General features: G+C 33.4%; 1 protein-coding gene across 1 annotated transcript in view; it reads right to left on the reverse strand.

Annotated features, from left to right (window-relative positions):
- Positions 1-4,344: 4,344 nt before the first annotated feature.
- Cdh9 (cadherin 9) overlaps positions 4,345-12,085 on the reverse strand; it is a 111,561-nt gene continuing 103,820 nt past the window's right edge. Inside the window, exons 8-12 of the mRNA XM_038322448.1 lie at positions 11,212-11,348; positions 10,634-10,755; positions 9,662-9,779; positions 9,101-9,352; positions 4,345-5,234 (exon numbers count right to left, since the gene is read on the reverse strand). Coding sequence (XP_038178376.1) covers positions 4,747-5,234; positions 9,101-9,352; positions 9,662-9,779; positions 10,634-10,755; positions 11,212-11,348 — 1,117 coding nt within the window. The 3' untranslated portion in view covers positions 4,345-4,746. The remainder of the gene's footprint in view (positions 5,235-9,100; positions 9,353-9,661; positions 9,780-10,633; positions 10,756-11,211; positions 11,349-12,085) is intronic.

Raw genomic sequence — 12,085 nt, forward strand, 5'->3', positions numbered from 1 at the left:
TTCAGGGGCAGAAATGCATTACTAAACCCCCGTCCTTGCATGCGTGACAGATCACAGAGCTAGAACCCTAGAGCACACTGCACATCTTCTAGGAGGCTCTGTAAATTGGAGATTATCCTTTCCACGTGACTTAGTTGGTCTAAATCTATTTAAGGCAGCTCAGCTGGATCCTGTTTCTTCCCAGCAATTGATATGGTCTCAGGGCCTTTTTTGAAGCTTGGTTTGTCTGAGAGCTACTCTCAGCAGCTTTAATGTATATTGTGTGGTTGAGGAGCTTAGTGAATAAGATTGGTTTCAGGGAGACTCTGAAGCTATTTTATTTGATTTTATCCCTGTTTAAAGAGATTCCCTGAAGGATGGGATGTTCAGTCTTTAGGAAAATTATTATACAACACTCCATATGTTGGGAAAATAGTCAGAAATTCTCAACATTCCTTGTTTTGATCCAGGTCGAAAACATCACAGAAACAGAGAAAAAAAAGTATTACAGAACCTGTTTTCAACCAGGTCATTCCTATTGACTTGACAGAATTTTTAAATATATAATTATAAAACATGTGAAGTTATTCCTATTGACTTGACAGATTTTTTTAAATATATAATTATAAAACATATGAGGTCAAAAGTTTACCATTTTAATCTTCATATTCTTTCTTCCAATATATTTAGTTGTTTCTATATATCCCTTATCTTTGAAATTATATGTTTTAAAAATAGATTTTAAAGATATACTTTTTAACATTTTTATTGCTATTTAATGAAAATGACTAAATTTATGAGAAAAAATGAGAGGATACAGCCTCTATTAAATTCCATCACCATTTTTTACCATCCCATTGACTTAGATGAGCAACTGACATTCACAGTAGCTAAGATATATAATATTTGTGCCTTTCATATAGCTGTGTATCGTACACATTTATACAGTTATCACATGACCAATCTTTTACTATTATGCTCTCTCTGTCTCTCTCTCTGTCTCTCTCTGTTTCTCTCTGTCTCTCTCTCTGTGAGTGTGTGTGTATAAAACATGGGAACACACATTTAATATATACATATATATATATAAAATATATGCATATATATTTAATGTATATACAACATACATGTGTAATAAATATGAAGATTCTCATGAGAGTACATAATATAGAAATCAGTTTTATTAAAAATAACAGATAATTGAGAAACCATGGTTAAAAAAAACTCTCAATAGTGTGAGAAGTTTCCAAAAGAGGAAAGGACAATTTTATTTCCTTACCTGAGATTTAATAGTCTCATGGCAGAAACGGAAGAAAGCTGAACTAACATCCGAGTCTGAGAAGTTCTCTGGAATATTGTGGACTGAGGAGTTGGGAATCTCACAGGCTCTGTACATGTCCCAAAAGCCTAGCCAGCCCGATGTCTATGCATCATTCAGAGTGTTACTCTGTACCTAGAGTTAAGGGTCAGAGTGCTCCTTCCCCATACACACACGCACTGCCTCCATTTCTGACTCTGGGTTTGTCATTGACCTTGACTGTATGGTAGCAGCAAGCACAAGTGCCAGTTTTACACCTTTATTCATCAGAGTTACCCCAGAGTAACTGCTGTGCTCTAGTCATTGCCTTGTCCACAGCATGATTGGGTCTAGTAGATGACTGATTTTTGTTAGAAGTCACCCTTAAAGACCAGTTAGTCTCTTATAGTTATTTGCATTTGGAGTAAGAATAAATGAAAAGACAATTATAAGTTTCTTATGATCCTCAAGGGCATGCGAGTGTGGGAGCACCCCTCATCACTGGTTTCTGCCTTGCTCCAAGAAGTTTCTTTTAAGCAGCTAAGGCATACCACCAAGGCAAGCACATTAACTCTGTTTACACATCTTTTAGTCCAATGAGTAAAAATAAAGTGATTTCCTTATTATGTCACATCATTGAATCATTCTTCTCTAGTCTTCATCTGATCCACTCCGGAAGATTTCTCACAATGGGGAGATATACAGTCAATTAGAGGTTAAATACAATGTTTTCATTGTATTACATTAAATATTTAATAAATATTATCTGTTTTTGTTGCAATGAGTCATTCTTTAAACTTTCCAAAAATTGCATCATAATAACCCTGAGGTATTTGTTAATAATATTGCAAGTATTTGATACATAGAAACGCTTAGTCACAGACTAGCCAACATTAAATTTATTCTTTATGAAACATGGCATTTGTTATTTAAATTGTGTCTATTTCAAAATGGTGGGCAGTTTTTGCCCCTGAAAATAATCACCCTGCAATCTCCTTTGAATGGTTATTTTGGTTTGATACTCCACTGAAAGCAGACCAACAGCAAGCAGCCTGAGTGCTTTTCCTACCTGAAGAAATATCGGATTCACCTCCTTTCTTCTTTTTCGGGAGACAACACCTATCTTCTGTTTCTAGACAATTCTATTCATCAGTAAATCATCATACTGCCTATCATCTTTTCTCAAGAGCCATACACTTTAGTCGTCTTGATAGAATTATTACTAGACACAAATGTAGTTGCTTTTCATTAAACATTTTAATATATTTATAAATTTATTTTCTTTCATTTAGTGTATATATATATATATATATATATATATATATATATATAAAATTTGTTTTACGTCCTGGTTGCACTTTCCCCTCTCTCCTCTCCTTTCAGCTCCTCCACCCACACCAACCTGTGGTACCACCCCTTAATCCTCTCCTCTTCCATTTCTGTTTAGGAAAGGGCAGGTATCTCATGAGTATCAAGAAAACACAGCATATCAAGTTGCAGAAAGACTAAGCACTTCCCTATGTATTAAGTCTGCGCAAGACGAACCTATATGAGAAGCGGGATCCCAAAAGCCAGTAAAAGAGTTGGAGACAACACTTGTTCCTATTGGTAGAGGTCACACAAAAGGATTAATCTACAAAGCTACATATATGCAGATTTCCTTTCTAGGCCTTTCAGGCCTAGAAAGCTCAGTCCCTGTAAGCCACTGTGAGAACAGTTTAGTAGGTTCTTTGAGTTTTCTTGTGGTGTCCATGACCCCTCTGGCCTCTATAGTCATGTATCCCTCCTTTCAACAGGATTCCCCAAACGCTGCCTAATGTTTGACTGTGGGTCTCTTTGTTTCCATCAGTTGAGGTAGAAGCCTCTCTGATGAAAACTGGGCTAGGCACAAAGCTGAGCACACTCCACAAGCGGAACAGACTGTAGGTAGAAGGTTATGTGGCTGGGTTGGTTTCAAACTCCCTCTACTTGAAGTCTTACCTGGTCACTGCAGATAATTAATTCAGACTACATGTCCCACTGTTGCTAGGAGTCTTAGCTCGGGTCATATTAGTAGATTCCTGGGAATTTCCCTTGTGACAGGTTTTTAACTTCTCCCCCAAAAGCTCCCAATTTCTTTTCAGCACGCTCTTCCTCCTTCCCTTCCTCCAAATCCTCCCAGATCATTTCTCCATCCCTGTTCAGTCAACTTCCGGTTCTTTCTCATTTGCTATAAAAACAAAACTCAAAACAAAGCAAAGAAACAAACAAGAACCCTCTAAAGAAATAAGTAGAGAGAAGAGCATCAAACCTAAGCAAAACAAAACCAAAATAATAATCATAAAAATTACACAGAGTTCTTTTGTAGTGACTTATTATCCTGGACATGAGGGAGGTCTACCTTGTAGTGTGGTTAGGGTTAGGGTAGAAATTAATATACATTTTAATATGATATTAAAAAATGAGAATATATTTATTGAAGTTCAGATTAAACTGTCTGTCTGTCTCTCTCTCACACACACACAAACATACACATTCATAATTACCATTTCTCATTTAAAATGATTATTTATGAAACAATTGATTTGGGCTTTTCTTTATCTCTGCAGCATCTTTGACAGACACTGCATTTATTCAAATACAATGCATCATTTGATAAATCTTGCAAAAACTTAGTTTATTGTCCACAACTATATATATAATACTGTATATTCCGAGTCAATATCATATTCTATGAGTAGACATTAATAGTTCAATAAACATTTGTCCACACTTAAACAGTTGAAACAGAGGAAGAACAATTCATAGCTGAGTTCATCCCTAGAGCTATCTCAGATTACATCGGAGTCTTCTCCAGTTATTTCTGAACCACTTTTCCCTGAGTAAATCGTGTTTTACACTCAGAGAGATAAAACACTTCTGCTGTGAGATCAACTGCTCCAAGGAAGTAAGGAAAATGAAATTCATTTTTATAAATATCAATTTATTTCATAAAAATACAAAAATATAAATATACACTTATAAAAATATGAGTGAATTAACACAAAGACGTCTTTCAGCTAAATAAATATGGCAGTAAGAGTCACTCCTAGATCATTAGGTATATTTCTTTCAATTAATTTACAAAGCTGCTGCACAATGTATAATTTCATAGTATATGTGGCTGACAACCAGTTAAGAAAACGTTTATAAATTTCCTATACTAAGACAAGGCACAAAAAGCCTTTGAAGATTTTGTTTTATTGATTATTAATGTGATATATTTTTCCAAGCTCAATAGGCAAAGAGGGTGAAATGTTCTTATTACTGTTTTAAAATCTATGTCGTTCATACTCATTCACAGAAACTTACCGATTAAACAAAGCCTTACTAAGACAACACTATGTACTGATTGGAGTTGTTAAAAATTTCCTCCAAAAAAAGGATAAAACAGGCCACTCAATCTGGTATCAAAGGGTATTTCCACTAACGTTGTTCAAGCCACACAGGACTCAGTCGCGGTCACTGTCATCACCCCCATAGAGGTCTGCGAGTTTTTTGAACCGAGGCCCCCAGTCGCTGAGGTAATCGTAATCCTGGTTACAATCAGCAGTGAGAGATTCTAACGAGCTGAGCGAATTGGCTACAGAATCGTTCCCTTCATAGGCGTAAGTGGCCAGGGAGTCGTAAGGAGGTGCACTTGGGTCTGAGTCGTTTTCTTTTAATCTCCGGTGGATGAAATCTTGTACATCAATATTTTCCCACAAGGGTACAGTCCTTCTTATCTGGAAAATAGTTTCAGGCATGACATCTCTTCTATGTTTGCTGTCTTCTCTTGCTTCCGGGTTCCTCAATGTGCCGATGTCAAAAGCCTGGGTGTCTTCCTCTCCACCACCTTCATCATTATAGGTCACAATATTATCCCGGACGTCATCCTTGGAAATGATCAGAGGCTCCTTTTTTCGTTGTCTCTTCAATGCAGCAAACAGCACGATTAGAGCTATTGATGAGAGATGAAGTGATCCAATCAGTAAGCTTCATGATTAGAGAGAATATACATAATTCTAGTATATGTGAAATTTAGATGAACATCTGAAGACATGGGTAACTATCCAATTAGAACAATAAAGGGAAACACTGCACCATTTAAAATAAAAACAGTAAAATTAAATTAAAGTAATAATTAAATAAATTAAAGCATTACATTTCAAAGCCTGTTGATTTGGGGTATTAAAGATATTATTTGTAAATTACTGCACTTGTTCAACTAAGAATAACAGCATTCTTCTTCTTACCGAACATACATTTATCTCAAAGTTAAGAAAATAATTATTTATTCATTTCTATGAATAAAAATTTAGGCCATGTTTATAAATAGTCTCTCATATAGATTCATATTAATGGACAATTTTATATATACATATATTTATTTTACACATATGCACATGTATATAATATGTGACTAATGATTTTATTTTATTAAATATTGAGCAAACATTTATTTAAATTGCTTTAGTGTAAAGGTTTTGAAATTTGTGGAAAATCTAAAATGCAACTTTTAAGACCTCAATATAATATTCAAATTTCAAGCCAAGTTTAATTTGCACTTATGTATCAGGCAGCTACAATTGGATTTGTCTTACTGAAACCATTCATAATTAATAAACTTACATTGGGATTTTGAAACTAAAATTATAATTTTGTTTTATTTATATGTTATTCTATTTTTTTATTTGTGTGTGTTTTCATGGATGTAATTAAGCATTTCCTCATATTGTAATATCACAGCTTTTCTCATAGAAGTTGAATTAAATTTAATGTATATATTTGACAATCTTCTTTTCCTATTTCTTATACAATCAGATGCATTCTTTATATATGTACATTTATTTATATGTGTGAAGTCTGCAAGTTAATATTGAGGTTTTCATTTGTCATTCTTTACGATGTGAATTAGGGTCTCTCACTGAACTGAGAAATCACTATTTGGTTAGACTGGGTTTCCTTCATGTCTCCCTCCTAACTATTGCCCAAAGGACAGGAGAGGTTAAAGATGTGCTCACACAACCCCACATATTCTGTGTGCTGGTTTTCATGTCCCGAGATATGCATGAAAAGCATTGTACCAAGAAAGTTTTCTCCTTGGCTCCTATAGAATGCTTTAAGAAAATTAAAAATCTATATGAATTCTCAATTATTAAATTGATATTAAAACTTAATCAATTATCTTATTTATGCAAGAGAAAAATAAAAAACTAAACCAGAATATAATAAAATATATTGTAAGAAAAAATTATGAGAAAAAAATCAAATCTTGAAATTTTCTCACAAATTTATTTAAACAGGAAATTGAACACTACATTTCACTTATTTTTAAGAAGTCCAATATTTGCCAAAATTATTTCTGAGCCAGTCTTGATTATGCATGTTTGTAATTCCAGCAATTTAGAACCTAAAGCAGTAAGAATATTTGGATCTGTCCTGGGCTGCCTACTGAGATCTTGGCTCAAACGGTAGAAGAAAAAGGAGGTAAGAGCATGCATATTTCATTAAAAATAACAAAACAATTTAGCTCCAAATTTTCTGTTGCCTTTGTTGTACTCTGATTTAATTTTTCTATGTTGAAGTACTTTTCATTGAGTGTTGAGCCTTGAACATGGTGGGAATACACTGTACCATTGTCCAGGTCAATTGCTAACCTCAGATAAACTCCAATGAAAAACAGATTGGGGACTTAACCTCATTCAGGTTCATCTGCAGCTATTAAAAATGAATAAAATGTTACTGTTTTAAAACATATAAAACTATAATATTTCTTATTAAAGAAGAAAAATCTTAAATAGTTGAATATTCTCTAAGAATGGAGTCATGTACTAGAAATAGTTTTATTTTGCAATTTAAAATTGAATAAATGTATTTTTGTTTTCTAAATGTTATAAATAGATAATAGATCAGTAAACATATCTTATCTACCCTAGACATGAATGAATTTTACCTTACATGAATGGCTCTTTGAGTCATTAATATCTACTTTCCTCTCTGTTCTGCTAGGTAAGAAATGTTTGCTTCATTTACTGGATAGAAATAAACATTTGATGTACACTAATGTAATGAGGCTATTACATAGAAAACTGCATCAATATTTTTATTAATGTATAAATAGAATGTAGCATTTATTTATGTTATGAATATTATATTCCTAAGTACAGGGTTATGTGAGTAGTAAATCAAAAGAAATCATAGACCCTTTTAATAGCATTATCATTTTGATGGGTATTTTTAAACTTAAAAGATTTCATTAATTTTCTAGACATTCTTTTACTACTATGCATTTTATTCATACAGACTTTATTACTTATTTTTGTTTTGTTTTGCATTAACTGATGTTAACCCTAGCAATGCTAAAATGCTTTACTCCTGAGCTATACTCACAACATTCTTCTAAATTAAGATATTATGGTAATTAAATCTCTAAGATTCATCATAGTGCCAGAGGGGTCTCTAAGGTCAAAATTTACAAAATTCTTGCTGTAGGTTTCATTTCCACAATCAAGTTTCAAGCATCCCTAGACTGGACAAAAAATGTGTCTTAAGTGCAAAACCACTCTCATTTTTTTTTTCTAAATAGCTGGATGATGCTAAATGAAATAAATTTTCCATTCACTTTATTCAAAGCCTTAGTGAAGTTCTACAAAGATGTCTGGCCAGAGAGATTTTATCCACAGAGCTTGGAAAGGTTTATGGTGAAAATAAGCCAGCACACATGAGCATTAGCACGTAAGCTTGGCAAAGTCTCCTGCCCTTAGTGCAAAATTTTTGGATGAATATTTTATAGAAATAATTTTTGGAGTGGTTTTCAGTGAAACAACCATTTGATTCAATTAAATCATTGTATTGGTGAATGCTTAGATAAAATATATTCTTTCAGAAACTTTATTTAATTTGAAAAATACTGAGTGGGGCATTTGTGATTACCCTCTCATAATGACATTATAAAGGCTGAGGTTTTGTGAATATATATATATATATATATATGTGTGTGTGTGTGTGTGTGTGTGTGTGTGTGTGTGTGTGTGTGTCTTAAAATTTCTCTGAGGAAAATATTTTAAGGTGCTTTCATCAATGCCTGATATATTTCTACATATTTTATATTGTTAGTAAAAAAAATTTTAAGGGTGAAAAATTCGTACTTTTAAGATTAGAATAAAGAGTTTTAAGGTAGAAGATTTGCATTAATGCATTTTAGAAATGCCATTTAGAGGTGGGGAAAACAGCTCAATAAATAATCAGCTTGCTTGACAAGAATGACACTAATAGTCTTGATTCCCACCAGACACATGCAATGCCAGACATGATGATAAAGTCCTGGAATTCTAATTTTAGGAGTTTGAGGAGGAACCCAGAGCATCTCTAACTGGCTATGAGGTATATCAGTGAGCTCCAGGTCTTGTAATCTATCCAGTGTCAAAAACAAGGTGAAAATCAATAGATGCTGATGTCAAGGCTCCACACATAGCTATATGTTTATATGTGACCTGGAAAAATACACAAAGCCGTGCAAACACACAAGGAAAGGGATGCACCTGTTTTCTAATCATTACCTAGTTGAACAGATGTGATGGGATTAAATTAAGCCCATAAACCTGTGGTCATATTCCCTTTATGCTATAATTGTAACTCTTCTGTTATTATATCTTTGTTTTACAGTTAGACAAGTAGTCCTTTCTCTCAAAAACAAAATAGGGGATTTTTTTTACATTGAGAATAATTTTGTATAATGTTACATGTGTACAATTTCATATAAAATGCCTGGGGAATGGAGAAGAAGACCTTAGGGAGAGGAGGTTTGAGAGATGTGTATCTTACTGAGCAGGATGACGACACAAAGCAAAATTGCAATTAGCGCTCCAGTGCTCAGGCCAGCAGCAAGCATCAGGGCCTCTGCATTGCAGGACTGCATGTTTCCTTGGTTATCACATGCACACACACGGATAGTGAGTGTACCGGTGCTGCTTTGAATAGGGTAATCATTGTCAAAGATTAAAACTGGCAGTAGATAGGTGTTCATTTTGGAGCGGCTGTACCCATCTTTTTGAGTTATGATTCCTGCTGTATTATCTGAAAAGGAAAAAAAAAGAATATTAGAAAAAAATCATTGTACTCATTTCTTTCTTCCATTCATCTCTCTTTTCCTCCTTCTCTGGTTCCTTGCCGACATTCTTCCACTCTGTAATCTTGAATGTTTTCACTTAGCCTAGGCTAGTCTCAAGTACCCTACCTAGAAAATGACCTTGAGATACTTGATGGTCCTGAGATCACTTCCAAGGTGTTGGAATGACAGAAGAGGATGCAACACCTTGCTTCATGTTCAATTTCAATTCTTCCCCTTAATAATTGACACTTTAGAGTTTTATAGATATCTTTTACCTTTATTGTCGACAATGGTAAAGTTTGGGTTAAGTGGAAATTCTGGCACTGCCTCAAAGAAGAATTTGTGTCCTCTGGGAGGGTCATCTTTGTCCATGACACTTATTGTCTGAATCAACTGAAATCAAAACATAACCATTAGTTTTGTTCTGCAAAAACATAAACAGAGCTTAGTTTATCTAAGATCTTTTAAGTTGCTATAATTTGCTAAGGCAACAGTCTTATTTTTATATAATTAAAAATTTGACATATGTATCATTTTTGGAAAAACACACCAAAGGTGGTGTTTTTATGGCTCTATTGCTTTCATCTAAGATAGCATTTAATCAATATTGAAAATTATCTCTGAATAAAGTTAATTAGGTACTTCAGGGATTGTTTTTCTTCCTGGTGACTTGAACAATGGAAATTGATTAATTCAATTTATAATGTTTTATCATTTTTCTAAAGTTCTAATCTCTTGTACTTTTTTATTTGCATGATTATATTATTTTCTTACGAGAAAATTTTTAAAACAAGCCCCTCAAAAAACAAAATTAGGTATTAAAATATAGTAGAATTGAAATTTTGCAATTACAAAAAAAGTTAGATTAAGCCATACTTTTCTAAGTTACTTAATGCAGCAAAACATAAACAAGGAAGCAATTTACAATTGAATATTAAAATATAAATATTTAATACATATCAATGTTTATTTAAAATGTATGCTTAAGACATTAGCAAATATAACTCACAATCAGCCTACGTATAACTCTATGTGAGAACATTTGGACATGTTATAAATGTATTTATTTTCTTGTTGTCATGTTAAAAAGTGTTTTTGAAAGTCATATTTTAAGTATCATTGTGAGTGCTTTAGTAACTATACATAAAGGAAATATAATATCAGTATAACAAAATTTCATACAAGCAAAGCATTGACTCCTGTCTTGCCGAAGATATGTTTATAAAGTTTATAATAGCTTTATTTACCTGGCCAGATTTTGCATTCTCACAAACAAATGTTTCATAGTACATGGCAAATTCCGGAGCATGATCATTTATATCAAGAATTCTGATGAAGACAGGAATTTGGCTACTTTGTTTTGGGTTATCTGCAAGAAAAACTTGGTGTCAGTTTTCAATGCCATTTATAAAGGAAGCTTTAAAGCCACAATCAGCATCAGTAATCAAGTGACTGATCAATCCCTGTATTCTTTAGCTCGTTTGGATGGATGGCAAATATCTTTATTACTTGGCCCCAAAATAAAGCATAATACAAAAGAAATTATAGTTGTGTTTAATAAGGTAAATTTGACGATGTCTATAAGCTCTTATATGATTTTCATGAGGCAAAATGCAATTGAAATCCTTTACTACTTGTAAATAAATATAAAAGTTATTTAAAATAATTTATCTTTAAATAAAAATTTACATGAAATACTAACATCATCTGATTAATTATTTCATAGATATTACCGCTGTTATAATAATGTCACAGAAGAGTCTATTTTCTGTCTGTTATTTGCTACTATGGTAACATAGGTTTAGAAGGGTATAACTCAACTTACTTATCTCTGTGGCTGTAATTGTGATGTTGTGCCAAGGGAATGATTCCCTGTCCAGCGGCTTCAGAGTGAAGATAGAGCCATTTTCTGAGTGAATACTGAAAACCCGTTCCATATCAGTATGTCGGTCAACAGAGTACCTGACAGAAAAAGAGACTTGTAAATTCAGACCTATCTGACAGAAAAGAGACTTGTAAATTCAGACCTATCTGAAATTACTTACATCGTTCTCTATTTCATCAGTTTACAGGAGGAAAATCTCATATGATATGGCAAAAATATGAGTTGTAAAATGACGGCATCTTTTCGGCATTTTCATCCCTATGAAAACAGTTCGAGGCTCTGACTGTTCCATTATGACCACCATGTTGGTGAATGTGTTTGGAGCCATTACTTATACTCCTGGGTAGTTGTGTAAACATTAAGTAAAATATTAATTGCTTTTTGATTGACTTATTTTTATCATAACCCAGCATTAAATTTGTTATAGAAAAATGATTGTAGTGGGGTCAAGAAATAAACAAGAACAACAAAAAAGAACTATCTAGCCATCACTGGGTACACTGCTCACTTTTCTACGTGTCTCCTCAAAGGCACTTAAAAGAATTTTTTGATCTGTTTTGGAAGTGCTGTATATTTTAGTGTCGTTACATTGGTTTGTTTGTTTGGTTTCACTTTGTAGTTTTGTTCTCTTGTTTATGTATTTGTTTTCAGACAGGGTTTCAAGCAGCTGGGGATGGCCGCTCATCATGTAGTTTAACAACTAGCCTTCCCGCCTTCATCTTAAAATTAACGGCATTATTTTTTGAGGCATGTGTGTTTATATAGCCCAGGTTGACGTCCAATTTGGAGTTCTCCTACCTTATCCTCAACAATC

The sequence above is a fragment of the Arvicola amphibius genome, chromosome 3, assembly GCF_903992535.2.
Source record: "Arvicola amphibius chromosome 3, mArvAmp1.2, whole genome shotgun sequence".
NCBI classification, from domain to species: Eukaryota; Metazoa; Chordata; class Mammalia; order Rodentia; family Cricetidae; genus Arvicola; species Arvicola amphibius.